General features: G+C 42.2%; 1 protein-coding gene across 8 annotated transcripts in view; it reads right to left on the reverse strand.

Moving 5' to 3' along the window:
* ESRRG (estrogen related receptor gamma) overlaps positions 1–19,100 on the reverse strand; it is a 1,085,823-nt gene that overhangs the window by 68,053 nt on the left and 998,670 nt on the right. For 5 of the 8 annotated variants that reach the window (XM_085612927.1, XM_085612931.1, XM_085612925.1 and 2 more), the window contains one exon: positions 17,648–17,830. In XM_085612927.1, coding sequence (XP_085469053.1) covers positions 17,648–17,830 — 183 coding nt within the window. The remainder of the gene's footprint in view (positions 1–17,647; positions 17,831–19,100) is intronic. The other 3 variants (XM_085612926.1, XM_085612930.1, XM_085612924.1) reach the window with 1 other exon arrangement.

Below are 19,100 nucleotides of genomic sequence, written 5' to 3' on the forward strand. Positions count from 1 at the left end.
GGGGCAGGCAAAATGTCTGGGCATCCCAGACGCCTACTTCATACCAGGAATCTGCTGCAATGCCGAAAGAAAAGGGAAAGTAATGTTGTCAATGAAACAGGCCATAAATGACCCATCTTTGACGGGTAATCAAAGAAATTAAGACCATATCGTTATGAAACATCATGTGACTTTGGCGGCCATATTAGGTGTGGGCTCATTAAGCTGTTGTCTATGGATATGGAGTATGAGGCTTGTTCAAAATGGAAGATTTATTGAACCTTTTAATGGAAAATTTGAAATTAAACCTTTTCATTCCCAAAATATGTTCTGTTTTCAATTTCTACACGTTATTCAAATCCGCTAGCCTTTGATCTGCTTCTCTGTATAATGTTGTGATACTGCTCGTATGTACATTTTTGTATTTAGTTGGTAACCGTCCTCATGTCGATTGCTCTAATGCCTTTGGGTTATCTTTTATACTATATAAAACTTCAAATAAACATCAAAACTGCTTTAATTATTCTGGTTTGTCATTAAATCCTATAACTACAACAACATCAAAGTGCAAGGAGAATAGGATTCCACACATTTTTACTATTAGTGACACTCTCACTTTCTTATATATTTCCACTTTTTATATCACATTCTCGCTCAGCAATCCATTCGTAGTCCTGCAAAGCATGATAGATATAGTAATACTGTCACTTCTACTACTGCAAGCACTACTCATTGTTATTTCTACTACTTATGATGATAACAACATTGATGTAATAAACAGCAATACAACTACTACAGCCAATACCAGAGCTGTAAATACTGTTACTGCTACTAACATTGCTATTATTGAAGTCCTCTACATCTCAGGTGCAATTAAGCTTTGCCTCGGTTCCTACCTCAGCTGGAAGTACACATTTCAAATACAAGGGTACCAATATAGACCTGCAGAAGACCTCAAGCTCTCAGAATAATGGCGACACTGCCCACCACTCGCCTATCTAAGTGGCCGCTCATCTTCCTCAGACAAGTTTTCTCTGAAGTATCAGCTTTGACAGCAAGCTCACTGCTATGTTCTTACTATGCAACATTCCGATTTAGACAGCAAATACGTAATACTTTAGGAAATTGTGTGTTGGATTCTCTTAGGGTGTTACCACCAATTCCATATGCTGAGTACCACAGTTATTGCAGCCTCTCTGAAACAAATAATGTTTCTCAATAGTCAGGTGCTGGTTGCTGGCAATGGGGTCGGTCAATATTATAGAGTCCTCATAACCAAAAAGATAAGCCTTGACAAATCCAACAAGTAAAGCATGAAATCTATTCTTTTGGTTGAGTACGAGGAATGTGTGTGTGTGTGTGGTGGGGGGCTGTGTGCTTGCACTTGTCTGTAGGCACGTAATGTTATTGCATTGAATATGTTTAGTTGTAAGTCTCAGCAGAGTGGCCAAATATTGAATGGCGTTGAAGCCTGAGCTCTCTTCTTAACCTTTTGAGCAACTGAGCACATTGATGAACAATGTGAAAAGGTAGTAGCACTTCACAGCAGGGATGATATAGAGTAATGGCACAATACCAGTACTATTCATCACAACTATTGTACTTTTATTGAGATTTTACCATTACTCCCAAGAAAGTAATTGAGTTTAACCCTCACTGTTCACCTGTGTGCCAGTATGATGCTAAAAGGGAATCAGAGTGTGACGCTGCACTTCTTCCTCGTCCCAGTTCCAGTCCCATCTGGCAAGTGACTGACAATGTCCAAGCCCTACTAGCCTTTCATAGACACTTATCGCTCAAGCCTGACACACAACAATGCTCTCCTGGCCTATATGTTACAGCACAGAACTCTTCCTTCTTTGGCATCATGAAGCTATTTTCAGAGCAAGACTATGCACACGATGTTCCCACAGTGCTAAGTAAATACCACAGCAGGCTATTCTAAATAAAAGAAGAAAAATATTTCTTGGATCCACACACCTCCTGGCAATCGGCATAAAGAACCTCTGAATAGTAATCAGCAACTAAATCACCATGGCCAGCCACGTGAATGCAATCTCTGACTCCTGCTTACACACAGTCTATGCGTTCAAGAAGATCTTTAAATGGTTCCCCACCAACACTCCCAGTACCGACCCAAGCCCTCATCATTAGCAAGCTGAACTTTGGCAATGCACTCTATGCTGAAATCAATGCTCCACTGACCAGAATACTCAAGACCATACAAAACGCTCACCCTGAGCCTCCCACCCACCACTCATATCACCTCGCGCCTCAAAGAGCTCTTCTGTATCCCAATCCACTCTCGGGCACTCTTCAAACTCCTCACACACATGTACAGAACCTTATACAACATTGGACCCACATACCTCAACAACCGCATTAAGTTCCACAAACCTACTAGGAAGCCCTGCTCAGCCGGACTCCTATTTGCACCCACTCCCCCGCATACGCAGAGCCATATCCGGCAGCCATGACTTCCTCTACGTGGCTCCTAAAACCAGGAACGACCTGTCCCCGCACATCAAAGCTGTCTCCTCAGTTCTTGAATTCTGCAAGAAACCGAAGAGCTGGCTCTTCACCTAGCCCTGGCCCCATCGAATACAGATCCTGATTCAGTGCCACAATACACTCCTGGGTGAGTTGTGTGCTATATAAATACAGATAATATACAATTCAACCCTTTTAGGCCTACAGAATCCCCAAGAGATTTCATGTCCACTCACATACAAAGTCCACATCAGCCCTGAAAAAAATCAGGAATGGACATAACCCCCAATGAAATCTGGTGAAAGTCTTTGACATTATGTAAGAGGTAACACGATGTATGAAGTGTATTAGAGCATCTATTGCAGTCGTTGTTCATTACTGTGTCATTCGCTCAAGGATTTTACAGTGACCGCTATGTTAGTCAAACCTGAAAGAGTAGTACAGTGATGTCATGTGAAAATGAAAGTAGGAATGCATTAGTGAAGCCTTTTATACACAGGACTGCTGCCGTGTGGTTTCAGAAATGTCATGTGATAAGAGGTATTAACAGTGGTTGCACTCCCTACACAGCAGAAAAGAGAAAACTCTATAACAACACCGATTCAGGTGGCGGAACGTCTTCTGATGAGGACAGCAAAACATTCCAGCCGGAAGTGTAACTCACACCCCACTGGCTCACAGAACAACGTGACCATTGCTTAATTTGAGCTGGTAGTTTCCGGTGCTCTGCACCGGCACTTAATTGCCACCACCAGCACTTAATTGCCTGGTCCTGCACGTATGACAGCTGCCACATGGTGGCGCTGTTTGTGTAATTTAAAGATGAGCAAAAAATCTGTTGTTTGTTAATTCAATATACATTAAAAACAACTCATACCTGCCCAAGCTATTCTTAAAGCTTTGGTGGCCTCAAACAGTCTGAATTGTCACACTTAAGTGTGATGGTTAGTAGTTGTATAAGTACAGTGGCAATGTCTGGTGCAAACTGTGGAGCCTCCTGACGAGGGCCCGGCACTTATTCTTTTGCAAATTAAGCACTACGTTGCCTCAGAAGTTCAATGTGATGGTGATCAGCCATTGTTTAGAGATAACTACGGCCAACTGATTTTCACACACAAACCGTTAGATATTCATTACTTCGCTGTCGGCCTTTCTTCGGGCTCTTCCCCCACATTTACCATCGCCCTTCAAAACTGATAACAAAAGCATGCCGTCCGCTCCTCAGCCATGGCTTTGCTGCTCAAGTCCTGACAAGCAAGACAAGGATCCCCTAAGGACAGCAGAGAACGAGTCTGAGATTGTGTTCTAAAATATGAATGATTGTGAACATACAATGCCGCATGTAGAGAGCCACCCGGCGTCAATCCCACGATACACCCACTACATCACTTCCTGGGCTGGTCCTGGCCCGAGGAGATAAATAAAGGGGCGTAAGGTCCCTCGAGCCTTCGCTCACAAAGTATCACTGAGTGCACGTCCGTTCTGTGCAGCGCCCCAAACGACTAGGCCTCATCTAACGGCCTGCATAGGGCACGCTGCACCGCATACACACTGAATTTGTTTAGGATGGGGTAAGAAATTATGTTTGACTGCCTTACTGATCTGGCACCCACTAGACCCAGCTTTATGTCAAGCTGTGCACGGGTAGTCAATATAGCACATCACTAGCGTAGTAGACACGGAGACAGGTTAACTGTAGCGAAAGACTATCCCGCCCTCCCCTAGCCCCAGCATAGAGTACCTGAAAAACCATGCATAAAAGGCTACGGGCATAGATTTCATTAGTGCAGCAGATGCAGTAGTACTGAGGCACAGCAGTGTGAAGGGTAAACTGTACTCTAGTTGGAGCTGTCTTTAAGGTTCAGTCACCAGGGGGCACATATTCCTCACTTGCATTAGGGCTCCATGGCACCCTCGCCTTTTTATTTATTTATTTGCAGTTTTCTTTAGAAGTCCTCAAACGACAAGTGGCCATCTCAGAGAGCTGTCGAGTGGGGGGTGAGGTTTTAAGAAAAATATAAGAAAGCGGCCTCCTTCAAACATGCTTTTTGCATAAAATCCTGGAGTTATTGTGCACATTCTGCTACACACACACTTCTGCCAATCATCTGCCTCCTTAAGATACATTTAAATACAGCAATGTGGCACTGTTTTTGTTTTCTTTCTATTCACGCATGTAGTTTGTATGACTTTGGACTCACAGTGTCCATAGTTCTCTGATTCAAATTTTATTTATGTGAACAAGGGGCACATACAGTATCCATACAAGGTCATCAAGGTTACAATCAGGCCCTCTACAGACATGAGCCAATCAAAACTCAAGAACATGTCACTCAATTGGTATTCACATACACTCAAAGGGACACGTGACGTCACTAATATGCATTTTTATAGTTAGAGCATTTCAACCAATTCAACTGAATGCTGATTTTAAACCTTTTTATGTCTCTATGTTTCATTTGAAATGGATGTGTTAATACAAATGGTGTATTGAGTCCCACAACAACTGGCAACTGCAGCAGCTTTCAGGGTAAGGGTATCTATCAGGAAAAAATCATTACCTTGTTCACAAGACATTAAATATACAGGTTTGCCAAGGTCCCCTGGTATCCTGCAGAAACCTGGCCCGCCGCAGCTTCCAATCACCAGCTGCCACACAAGGTACGCCTCAATCACCCCTCTCTTTATTTTGCAGCCATTTTCCCTGAATGTCAAAGTCAATTTAGTGCAGTTCACTTTGCTGAATAAATCAGAGGTGAAATCCTTGCTAAAAGTTAAATTTGATTTGCTAAAAGGAGCTTAGGGCAACTATTAATCAATATATCCAGAGTGTCAGAGCTGAGGCCATGACAGACAGGCATTCATTTGGAGATTGACTCAGACATAGGGGGGGGGTGGGGGAAAGAAAAGGGCGACCGCCAGACCTGGGGGTTCACATGGCAACAGAAAGTGGCGCTGAACTGAAGGGGTGAGTACCCCTCATGTACAAATATCAATATAGATTACACGCGCAGTCAACATATGACATGGCTCCATGAAAACTGATTTTACTAGGGATTTTGTTGCTATTTTACTATTTGTGTTGTTTACTTACGCACTATGGTAGGCCATTAGACTCTCTGGCCTCTAAAATATTATCAGAATGGGCCCAACTGAGCTGCACTTTCCAATGATGTGAATACTCGCTGGCTTTTTTCCACCTTTATTTTATTTATTTATAGAGCGCAGCATTCATCCCAGGGGATATCAAGGCGCTAATAGCGAAAGAGAGGGTTAAGCTGCGGGTACAGGATGAGCAAGTGAGCATTAGTTTTTGGGAAACAGATGAGTTTTCAGTTTTTATTCATGTTTGAGTATCAGCGGTTGTGACATTTCGAGTGGTAGTCCCAACTCACAAAGTTGATTGCTGACACAAGTAGGACTCACATGCCTTACATGGGACCTCTGCACGGATTGTCACTCCCTAACTCACGGAATGAGGATAAGAGGACATTCATTCCTTGTGCAATGGGACTGACTGGAGCGGACAATCCGCCGGCATGGAGGATTATGCGTTGTGGTCATTTTATGAATTGGGACCGTACATGGTGCATTTCTGGTGGGATAGCCTGTAGAAGTTAGTGACCGCCCATATGCTCATATGCCTGTGGGCATTCCCAAACGTTTTGCAGGGTGTTTCCATCCACTGGAAACTTACTTCTGGCACATTGGTTAAGTCCTTCTCCCGGATATCTCAGGAGGGTGTAGAAGGGCTTTTTTCCAAACACCACAGCTTCCCTGTGGAACTGAGAGGATGTCACACTGTCTGGGAGATATCATTGTCGTTTTGTAGATCTCTTGTTTAAAGTTCTCAGGTGGGTAAGAAATTAGGATTAGGTTATTCTGAAAATTCACGTAGAATCATTTTTTACGTAACGTGTCTTTTGATATTTGTTTCGTATAGACTTTGCCTCATTTTAAAGAAATAGACATACTAACGAAGACGAAGTTTAATTTACGTGAATGGTTGGTTTATTTCCACTGACTAATGTAGATGACGGAAATGGGATGCAGAGCATCGCTGGTGAAGTAGATGTAGTGACAGAGAGTGCACTAGTGGTGGGGTCCATTTCACATATAAACTGATACATTTATGTTTCATCAAGCTTATCGTGGACTGACATACTTCAAAGTTGTTTGTGTATTTGATATATTAGTGATTGCCGAATAAGCTCTTTAAGTGTCTTGTGAGCGTTCAGGTAATTCATGGTTCTTAGATGCAATATTGAAATAAAACTACTGTAGTCACTAGCACTCACAACTTGCTTGTGGTGCAAGGTGGCTTTGTTGAGTAATACATTGTATATATGAGTTCATACCTGGAGTAGGTTTTTCTCACGATTGTTCTACAGTGGTTTTGTGCTAGTAACTCGAGAGCACGTTGTACTCGAGGACTCGCTTTCCTTAGTCTTTCCTTGTGACTGACTCAACGCAAATTACATTTTCACAGAAAACGCTTGCGAGTGTCGTGATATTTTTACAGAAACCCCCACTGCAGAGCACCGGAAACTGTGTTCACTTCAATACGAAACATCTCAGCAACTTCGCTCACCCCTAATGGTGTTACCTCTGAGTAACCGACTGTGAAATCACTCCTAAAACTGAAATAAAACCTCTAAAGCATGTAGTGAATACAAGTTACACACCTGTTAGCCAGGTGCCGTGGTTGTATGATACTATTTACGTGTTCTCGTGAACCACATGCAGTAGATATCACAAGATCCAATAATGGCTTTGTAGCCTGAAACATCCACTGTATTTTTTATGTCTTTTTCAGGATTATTATTTGCTAATTATCCATATTTAATGGGACTGACCTCAAATATGAGATAGCTGACCAATAATTTGTGGCAATGATATGATTGCCTGGATTCACTGCTATTTGTCCAGTATCAACCCCGAAAAGCAACATTTGGGGGCTGTCACCTCAGCCATGATGCACCAGGATGAATCTCTGATATCCAGCTGAGTACCAACAAAAAGCAAAATGTCTCTTTAATAAGAACATCAAGGATAGTTGATGGTGACTCTTGCTGAATTAAAAAACTGGCAAAGCTCCCCCTGTGTCCCCCTGGTGAGCCTTTGTGGTTTTGTAATGCTTGGCTAGGGTTTTATATATCACTAGACACACAAGGCGTAGGAGCGCATGGAAATGGCCTCTTCATGATCGATGAAGATGATTTAATGTCTTCTACCAATGTCTTTCCATTACACGTTAATTTCAGTGGTCTAGAGGGCATTTTTGTCTGCATCCATATTTTTTTTAGAGAACATTTTGTTCCTCTCTCAGCTTGTTAGGTACATATTTTAAGAGCCTAATGTTTCCGGTCTCCATTTAGAACAGGAGGAGAGCGCACATTTTTGCTGAATGTCAATGAGACACTTCCATTACAGAAATGTTGCTTAACTGAGTCAGACATTGTCATCGGACAACTGACAAGCCTTCCTTAGGAAAAGGAGAGCCTTAAAACCTACTGTCCAGGGACAAAAATGGCCATATTTTAACTTGCAGCCTGCTGCGTCAATGGAACCCCCCCTAAAAAAAAAATTGAAAATCAAAAATGTAAATTTACATTTCACTATTCTTAGTCATCATTTTCGATGGTAAGAGACAATGGATAACTTGGACTCCCTCTGAAGACATGTTCATGTAGTTCCACAAATATAGGTTACGCCTTCTCCCGCTCCAACGGCAAAGACGCCTGATTAAGCACCTTCACACTTTTTTTCACTAACTAAGTTCCAGAGGAATATTTTTAATCTGACACAAAGAACAACAAGAGGTCTGGCAGCTGGGTTGATAATCGTTTTATCACCCCCTGCAAAACCCGGCTCGGCGGCCTCCATCGCTCCTGCAGACCGGGCCGCCATAGAAGGCCTGCGCTGGGGGGAACGGAGTGAAGTGGAGTGTGGAAGTGCCTCCATATCTACATAAAAAAGATTAGAGGCGACAGCGTCCCCTTTTACAGCTCAATCATACTGTGTTAGCAATGCGCTTATCCGAGCGCGGACGGAATTGAAAGAGAAATAAAAAAAAGGCTCTGGCAGATAGGAACCAGAAAAGTGAGGCATGAGCAATTTCTGAGGCTATAAAAGGATGGTAATGGCGGGGTGCTGTCATTCTCAAAAAGGGCTATTAGGCCACAATCTTCTGTTCACGTGCCCTCACGTTCCTCGCGCAAAAGTCAAGCATTTGCCACCGATTCCGCCATCGCTCCCTCTTCTGATAAGACCTGGTCATGTTTCATAATAACACCATTTCTGTTGGTTTGATTTATTTTTGTAAAGGGGCTAATTCTGTTTTCAGACAGTTTCCTAGCAATTATTTTTTGTTTACCTTTTCTTTTGGGAAGACATTGCTCTATAACATTTCTTCTTTTGGTTAAAATAGACTGTGCCCGCTCTTGACTATGTTGAGGACTATATCCTAGGGGAAACACTTCCCTTTGACTAGAGTGGAACCAGGATGTTTTATTTCTTAAGCCCCATGCCCAGAACATTTGGCGTAGTAACATAAGACTCAGTGCACAAATGCACAACAAGAACCTGCAGCCAATCTGTGCATATCATGCTGGCCATGGCTGGCTACAGGATGATGCCTGTTTTTACAAGCTCGGTCTCACTACAGCTGCACACTAGTTGTTGTTAGATGACTGCTTACCATTCACGTCTTCCGCTGCTGCTCCCTAACCCTGTTCTCCCATGACCTTCTGGTGACAGCCAGGCAGCACCAGTTGATGCCAATCACTGCTGCTGCTACGCCAGGCCTGCACCCAGTGCCGTGTGACTGTTGTCGTGTGGTTACAGAGAGATCATTCCTGTGTGTTAGCCCTGGCTTTAAAAAGTTCCCTCAAAGTTATACTTTCATATTTCAGTCTCACAATCTCCTGCCCGTTGTTGGTGTACCTTGGAGTGGGATAAACAGGTGGACTGTAAGTGAGAAGAGCACAACATGTGGTACCAGCCGTGATGAAGGAACATCACTGGTCAGCGGGGAGAAGCGCCTCCATTCTCCACCTGGGAGCGTTTGTGAATGTATCGTTTGCTCAATGTATCGAAAGGCGCTTGTTTCAAATTCATCTTGCAAATGTGTTCAGAGCTTCCAATGGTGAAAACTAAACCAACCTCAAATAGCGACCGATTAGCAACATGGATTTACTGAACTCTATGCAATGGAGCGCTGGGTGAAAAATTGCAGGACTTTATGGCACGAAGGGCAGAAAGTGACGCAGTATCATATTTTCCGAGTGTCGCCTGCTGATTAAATCTTTCTTGGCACTTACATTGAATCAGCAGTTCAGCATGAGGCTTAGCCTCACCTTCTTGTGCAAAGGCTAGCCAGCAGGGTCTAGCCTCAGATTTGTACTGGAGGTTCACTTCCAGTACAGGTTCCTATGTGTAAGCTACAGCACAGGAGTCACACGCATAAGATGTACGCTGTGGGTAACGTGTGAGAATAACAGGCACTATAACCCTTGTTTACTATACCTGCTTTTACTTGCCGGTAGGATTTCAGGTAAAGTCAGATTGCGCTGACACTACTTTAGTCGATCTGGAACTGTGCCAACACCTACAGGTTGGAACAAGGCTGTTTATGTGTGACCTATCGTGATATAGATCTGAATCACTTAATTAATGCGTGACTCTTTCTTAATGTGATGGGCATCAGGTTATAGAGATATAAAAACGTACAATTGATAGTATTGAACATTTAGGGTGCAGTGGCGTAGGAAGGGGGGTGAGTCGGGTGCGGGCCGTCCCGGGTGTCATCACTGAGGGGGGTGACAAAATGGCAAAAATATGTGTTTTAAACACATATTTTTGCCATTTTGTCAAGCCGGGGGTGACAAGAAATTTTCCGCACTGGGTACCACCTGACCTTGCTACGCCACTGTTAGGATGGGGGACAAGGAAAGCGTGTGAAAGAGATCTAGAGAGAGAAGTAAGAAAGAAAAGAGAGACAGGTGAAGAGGAATGGGGAGAGAATTTCGATCATAGGCTGATCAATAGATTGTTCAATTAAATTAAGAAATCTATAGACTTGTAAAACAAACATTAACAAACAATACATAAATTGCATGTAAACATACAATAAATGCGCTGTTTGCAATATTCTTGGCTGACCTACCAGCAACCTTAGAGGTTGAAAGAAGTGCAAGCCCAAAAATGGACGGTAAGAAAATTTCATGCTTGCTATATGCTGACGACCTGGTGATTTTGGACCAGACCGAAATAGGCCTCCAGAGAAAATTACATGCGTTTAGAGAATACTGTGAAGGGAAAAGTTTAATTGTAAATATGGATAAAACAAAAATTTTATGTTTCGGAAATAAAGACACGAGTTTTAAATGGATGTTAGGAGATTTTAAACTGGAAATAGTGAATGAATATCGCTATCTGGGCGTATGGTTTGACAGGAAGTTAAAATGGTATACACATTTAGAAGCTCAAAAAGCAAAGGCCGTCTCATCAATCTGCGGATTGAAGAAATTTAATCGGGACTATGGATATATGTCACATAGACCGCTGTTAAAGGCTTTTAGCTCTATGATCCCACCACAGGTGTTATATGGAGTAGAGATCCTTTATCTAAGCGGTAAGCAACTTTGGGACCAAGAGGAAGGTATGTGCCTGAAAACATTGTTGGCGTTACCACGCTCTTCGATGATCCAAGCAATAAGAACCGAGATAGGTACAACTGCTTGGAGTATTCAGGCTCAAATGGCTTTGGTCAGATTTTGGAAACGCCTGGATATAGAGACAGGCCAGAAGATATCACATTGGTGTAGGAAAGAGATTATATCAAGTAGCCTAAAATGGGCGAAAGATACAAGAAAGAAATTATTACAGGCCAGTGAGAATCTAAAGGTAAAAATCACCCAGAGCCAGTTGCAGGTAGAGTTCTCTAAGAAGGAGCTCATAAAATATGGACAAGAAGCCTCAAGAAGAGGAGATATGGTCTACTTGGAGAAGAAAAAATCTGTGCAATTAATGAGGGATTCATGGCGAAAAGAAAATTGGTTCCCCTATCTGGAAATTTTACCAAACATGGGGTATAGACAGGAGATTTTAAGAATAAGAATAGGTATAAATCCCAGGTTGGCAAATGAGGAACTGAAAAGAAAAATGTTATATTTTGATGGCCATTGTAAGTGTAATTTGGGCACTAAAGGCGATATATTGCACATTCTGTTGGACTGTACAACGCTACTAGAACAGCGTAAATGTTATCTCCGCCCAATATTTTTAAAATATGAAATAAGGCAAAGGAATAAGGCAGCAGAACTACTTACTGAAATGCCAAATCTTGATATAGCGATTGCAATTGGGAAATATATGAAAGAAATTAAAAATAAATGAATACATTTCCTAGCAATGAATTAGTTAAAAGATTTAATGATCTTAAACCACTTTAACTTTTGTATTATGGTATTAATATCGTATTTTATAAGAATATCTTTATATTGCATATATTTTAAAATGTGTTGAGCCTCCCTGAGCAGGAAAACTGGATTCATGTACTATCTATTGAAAAATTGATCAATTCCCTAACATTGATAATGTATATATTGTGATGGTTTTTTTTTTTTTTTTTTTAATTGGTTCCATAATTGTTTAAAGACCAAGGTCTAAATAAACATTGTTTTTGACTGACTGACTGGCTGTAACGGGGTGTTGCATATTCCGCATGTCTCCCTGTGTGCATGTTTCAGTAACACTAACAGGAGCACTGGCAGTGAGCAGTCCTTCATTTGCATGGTCGACATCCTGCAGAAATGAGGAAATGTCCTCTTTTGAAGATGATCCTTCTGCAACAACAAGCGTTCATTCCTTTCACCAGAGAATCCCTGGAGGAACAGATAGAAACTATGGTCCCACATCTCATACATGACCCATGTGAACATTTGAAAAAGGTTGTAGTCCTGTTAATGTAGCCCCAGCAGATCTTGAGTTTCAAGACGGCCAGGAAGTGAGAACATCGCCATGGCTTAACCATGGTCTGCTGGGGTGTTGTACATGGCCTGCCTCTTAGAGGCATTCCCCCACAGCGGATTGGTCGGTGGCTATTTTGTGGGATGAGTTGCAAGGGACATTCATGCCAACTGCAGCTCTGTCTCTGGCAACTACCAACATTTTTAGCCCAGCAATCCTCCAAGAGCATTGAGTTGACCCATGTTGTATGTTGCCTTTTGCTTTTGTGAGAGGAAGTTCAAAAGTAAATAATAGAGTCTGGTAGTACCGAGTTAATGGGCAGGCAGGCTGCAGGGTCACCAACACTTCTTCATTTGGGATAGGGATGTTTAAGGTAATGTTGTGGTGGGTGGGGATAAGGATTAGGGTAAACTCTGAGCTTGACCAAATTGAGTGGCAAGGGTTAATTTATTTGGTTGGGGAACATGGATGACAACGGCAATTCCACTGTGTATGCATTTAAGCAATATCTTGAGCGTCACCAGACATACGTGATGCAACAGGATGGGTACCACTGCAGAGTGCGACAGATACTGCACAGCTCCTCATTTTTGAAAGTTCTGCTAAGTGAACATGTGTATACTATTATACCGGTGTGTGTGTGTTTGTGTGTGTGTCTGGAAGTGTCTACGGATGTGTGTTAGAGTGAGGGCCAAGGCAGCTTTATTTTAATATGCTTCCTTAATGCCAATAGGGGTCACAGAATAATTTATTTCTAGGTGTCAGCAGACCCACAAGATTGCATTATCGGACCATCATATATGCAGTCATAATTTCACGATGACACAATACAATACCCACAAAACAACAATTACACAATTGAGACGAATAAATTGCCTTCAACCCACTATGTATGTGTATTAAACACAGCAAACAACACAATGAACAAATTCAGCCTCTGTAACCCGCAGATATATATTGTTGAGATCTGATATGCAAAGAATTGCTGGTATGGATGTTATCAAATTCTATAGAGGTTTTGGTATGGAGGGTTAGAGTCTGTACTGGCCATAAAAGTTTCCCAGGGCTGGAACTCCCCAGTCTGTAACCTAAAACAGCCAGTTGCACAACATCAATACAAACATCTCCATGAATGGATGTGCTTGTTTGGCAATCACAGCAACACAAACAAATTTACCTAACAACTGATAACATTGTCTGCTGCACAAAGTGTGTGCGCTGCTTGTACTCTACGCTTGATGTATCCGCAGAAGATGAATCTCCCACTCCGCTATAACTAGCTGCGAATTAATCTGGGGCGCTTTATTAGCAAGCGGTGTAAGGCAAAGCAGCCAGGATAACACAGAGTGATGTTTAAATTAGTTTACAATTTGCCTGGTCTCATCCAGAACTGCTCTGAACAAAGCCATTCAGAAATGTCAGCTGTGCTGCTAACCACTGTAACAAATTGTTGCCTGAACTCTGCACACCTAATGACTTCAAATTAGCCTCACTCCCATATCGCCTGACAGTTCGTTACGACTGTTAGCAACATGGCTGGCGTATCATGACCAATAAATTGATTTCAGTTGGGGCAGGGAAAGGGATTTCCATCAATTTGATTAAAGAAACTACTGTAGCATTCAAAGCATAAAGACAAACTAGTTTAGGGAGACAGAAAAGAAGTGAACTGGACCAGAAACACATTGTTCACGATTCAAAAGGCGCGTTGAAAGACCCTTGGTTGTGTGAAGACCGAATGCTCACATTTCACTGAGGTATGTTGACTAGATGGACTCAGGTGGCTTCCGCGGCATCTTTAGTGAGTGTTTCACGGAATTATTGAGACATGTTATCACTTATTGAGATATTTCATCAACTGGCCATGTTGGCATATTGCCAATTTTGAGAATCCGGTCTCATTACATACAGGGCCATTGAAATTACGCGGCATTGGAGGGCCACATTATGTGGCAGGGTTGACCACTTATGCTGCAAGAAAAGCAAATTAGGCGGCACAATGCAGCACAATCTGTAGCTGTGTTATTTTTTTATTTTGCCAATTAAATTGCCTAGACAATTTTACACCTCATTAGAACCAGTTAAATGCTTAAATACAGCATTTGGCACTTGTAAGGTAACCAGTTAACCTTTCCAAAATGGTTCCTTACTGCCCACGTATAAAGCTTTTTTTGAGCAATTTTGATCTGTTTGATCTGTTTGGGTGAATCCTGCAAATCCTGGGCCAGATGCTGGATTATGTGGAAAATATGACAAATTTGAATAAATGCAGAGAGTGCTGTGGCTTCATAATCACATAATTCCAGTGGAACTGATTATTTACCCTGAGAAAAAAAGATAGATTCTAAAAATAAAGGTAGGAATGTACATGAGTGTAAATAGTAAAACTGCACCACAAGTCACTGCTGAAGCATTATATAGCAACACTACTACCCAGTAGCGTAACAAAACTTGAGGGGGCTCCCCTGCAAAGTACATGTAGTGGGATCCTCCCACACTCCGGGCCCAGTCAAGAGCTCTCAGCCCCGGGGTCCACCACCCCTGCACAGTGCCGGAGGGGGCTCCCTGGAGCTCAAACCCCTTTCCTGCACTGCAGGGGTTGCGAGTGCAGCTGCGACTATCTGGAAAATTCAAAAATGAATGCGGAATATCTGTGAGAATTTTTTGTTACCGAGTTTGAGCCTAATCTAGGTCCCACTCCCATGTTTTGAAGTTATTTCCTATTGGGATACAGGCATGGGGGTGAAGGTCAGCACCTGTTTCCTTGACACCGCGCAAGTGCTTAATAAAAAGTTTCCCTGTTGTTTCCTCTGCTGATACGTTTACAATGTTTTATCACTATATCAGTTGATAAAGCTTTGTAGGAAAAAGATAGGCATGGTTGTCCTAGAGCTAGGCCGGTAACAATATTGGCTAATCTGAAATGTATATTCCATACACCTCCTGACGGATGCCATAAAATATATAAACAAAGTGTGCCATGTTTCATGGGATCTCATCTTGGAGGAAACTGATACCTAAAGAAGAATGAATAATGTTGCTAGTAGTTTAGTCACTCAGAATAAACGTTTAATCACAGTCTGGCTCCGCCCCCCTCAATTCCTTTCCTATTTTATTTGCAAATAAGACAGCAATGATTGTATACATTATGTGTGGAGGGAATTAAAAAGCAGCAACAATATTCACTGAGAGAAGTAGAGGAAACCATGCTGAGCACATCAGACACCTTTTGGATGAGTTATGTTATGCCGTGTCGCAATTTGCATCTACCCGCCTCCTGCCCGGATTTCATACTGCGTGATCAGGCGTGTGCGGCTATTTCCCACTTTCCCCGCTAATCTAAGTCTTCTGCTGCTCTTTAGTATGATTCTGTACTCTTTCAAGGGAAAAAGTACAATGATTGCATCTATCAGGGATGGATAATATCCTCTCTAGACCATCTCAGAAGGCTACCAACCAAGAGCTCTGAGCAACAAGACATCCATCATCTCATGCTCTTATCACAGAAAAACCAGCTCAAATAAAAGCAAAGTTTGACATGATGACCTTTATTTTAACTTCCAAAAGGATTTGATAGAGTTACAACCATCGAAAACCAACAACACAAAGAAGCTTTCCAGAACATTTCAGGTCTTCCCTGTATCAATTTCCTATCACTCAGTGGGTAACCTTAAGCCGCAACACCACAGCCAGGTCTGGTGCCCTTCGCTAGCTCCCTGTGCAGCTCAGCGAGGAATCCCAAGAAGCATGAGATGGTCTAGTGCTGCTTGTCTTGCTATTCAGACAGGAAGAGACCTCTGAGTTCATCCTGGGACAGCCATTTTGGGAAAGGCCCAATAAAAGATTGCATCCTAAATAATGTTCAATTCTGTGAAAAAGTATCTTTATCGCTTTCACTAAAACTAGTGGTTCTCTGCAAGAGAAAACTTAGGCCTACAGAAATAGGTTGGAACCTCAGATGTGGATCTGTGCAACATTGACTGCTGTGAAGTAACAAATACTTCTTGTTCAGCCCTGATTTGAAAGCTCATACATACTGGTAACATTATGCATTTGATGATGGTCCTAAAAGGAAAGAACTCACCAGAAATAGTGCCTGTTCAGAATGGTTACAGTAAGGAAAGTAGCCTTGAGACCACACCTGTTCCTACAGAATACAATTTGTAGGAGTGGTAGTTTTTATCCAATAAATTCTCGCAACACAGGGACTCTTATCCATAATCTGTTTCACAACACATTGCTATAGGAGGGAAGAGGGAAGGGACTGTGTTTCTAAATTCTACAGGCACAGTCTACACAGGGTGAACATAATTGAAGAGTGTCACATCCCGTGCAAAACATTTTAGCTAGATCTATCAGCTATGACTTAGCACTGGTCAAAAACATAATCCAGACCACTTAGACCCTGATTATGAGGGGTTCATTATCACGGTACTATTTATTGCACCTCATAATAAAGATTCCCCAGGGGATGTTTTTTATTAGGAGTGATAAATAGCGTCTAGTACGAGTTTTGGGAGAATACCATGGAGATGTTGGCATTTAACAGAGCAAAATCCGCATGATATGGTAAATACCATATATATTTCCACTGTTAAATTTTGGCAGTTTGACCTGCTGAAATTTATTAAAGGTTGAGGTACTTAACGCATCCAATAACTATCAGATGAATTAAATACAACCAATCTTGTAAATCCGACCCCTGCACAACTAGGGGTTTACTCAAGGGTCGTAAAACAATGACCCACTCATAATCAGGCCCTTGGTCGGTTCCGGTTTTCCGAGTATCGGTTTTTGCTGTTCTTTTTGCTGTTATTGTTAGAATGACAAATGAATTGAATAAGCCAGTTAATTCCAATGCGTAGTAAATTTGTTCTCACTTGAATACAATATTGTAGATAGGCATGACGATGTTCTCAAACCTCTACTATTCTCTCCGGATGCAAAGTCAACAATATATCCTGCCATTTATCACCTATGCCATCATCAATGTTACTTCACTGTTGAACCCGTACAATCGAAAAAACTAAACAGTGGACTTTTACGACCAAGAAAATTGTCAGTAGTAAGCATGGACACCAAACTTGAATATATAAACCTTTTAAAGCAAACATCCAGGCAACAAAGTACATTTCTGGCATTCCCGCTAATGATGTTAAAACAAGAAGAAATACTTCTTCACAAAGACAGAAAATATTTTCCATACCTGGAATATGCTTGGCCCATCCGATGATCACCACCAGCTCCCTGTCGGCCAGGTCACAAAGCGTGGTGAGGGCTTTGATGTCACTGTCAGGGACCGTGGGGTCAGGCATGGCATAGATCTTCTCTGGTTCGGCCACCAGCAAGTGTGAGACAATCTTGTTATCTGAAAGAATAGACCACAGCACTGCAGGATCAATAGTAGTATCTTCCTATTTGCCAAAGTTCAGGGATGATAACTGGGGCTTGAGGGAATGAGGTGTCACAGTCATGTCATAGTGGCTAATATTTTGTGTAAACATGAATTAAAGTTGCTTTATCACATTCAAATTAAGAATTCAAAGGGCCAAGCATGAATACATCATTGTGCATACAGCTGCTTCATATATTGGTTTTACCGCCGTACTGTTGTATGGATTTCTCAGAAATTGCAGCACAAAACCAGTCAATTAACTGTGACTAACTACCCCATTTTGTCTTTCCTTCTATTCTCCTCTGCCAGACCTTTCTAGATGTCTGAGTTTCATGTCTGCCTCCGACATGACCTTACACATGCAGCATCTCGCCCTTAATGCTGAAGGTTCTTGGCCAGAAGCCACAACATTGTGACACCTGGCATTTAACCCTCTGCATGCTGTTGCCTTGCAACAGCCTGAGCTGAATTAATCATCACAAGATAACTCCCTCAGGTGTTCAGTTTTTAGGTAAGGCTGATAGAGGTGTCACTATTCATGTATCTGCATTACCGAAGACCCACCATTTGCTACACGTTTTTCCATACATTTGGTGAAAACCTATATGGAATTAAAGATGGGTAGCTACCAATAAGAATACAATTTTCCATGAAGGGGTTGGCTATGCTGTCACGTATAACACCAAGCTGGATAAACTACACATTATTGACAACTAGCCTTCTAAACTTTGATGTTGTGTAGGCCCCTAGAACCCTTCCTCCAGCTGAAATCAGCAGCCGAACGGTAGAGGATTCATAGAGAAGTCATCCACAAACTGGCTTCCCTCAGTGCCTATTAAAGATTCCTGGTGTACTATCACCCTACCACTCTCAAGTAATCTCTCCCCTCCAATGAACTGCCCAAACACAACAAAAATTCTGGCTCCCTGCCACCCTCTGCCACCATCTTCAGGAGAACTCACCTAGCCGCTACCAAGTCCCACATTTAACATACCATGTGTCCTGCCCCTCTGGTCCATTGTGGTTGATATACCCCACTCACCCTTCACTAAAATACCAAAAAAATACCTTGTGTGCCCCCTCCCCATCCTCAACACCTTCCATCTCCCACCCTGCCCGGAGCTGTGCACTCCACTTCCAAGATGAGAGGGAGAGCTGTTCCATATTTTGGAACTTTCTGCCCATCAAATGACCCAGTCTTCTATGTGCATTTGGAAGCATTACATGCATGCACACTCATGGCAATAGTCTAACTCTCTCTTGC

Source organism: Triturus cristatus, chromosome 6 (genome assembly GCF_964204655.1).
Source record: "Triturus cristatus chromosome 6, aTriCri1.1, whole genome shotgun sequence".
Classification (NCBI taxonomy): Eukaryota; Metazoa; Chordata; class Amphibia; order Caudata; family Salamandridae; genus Triturus; species Triturus cristatus.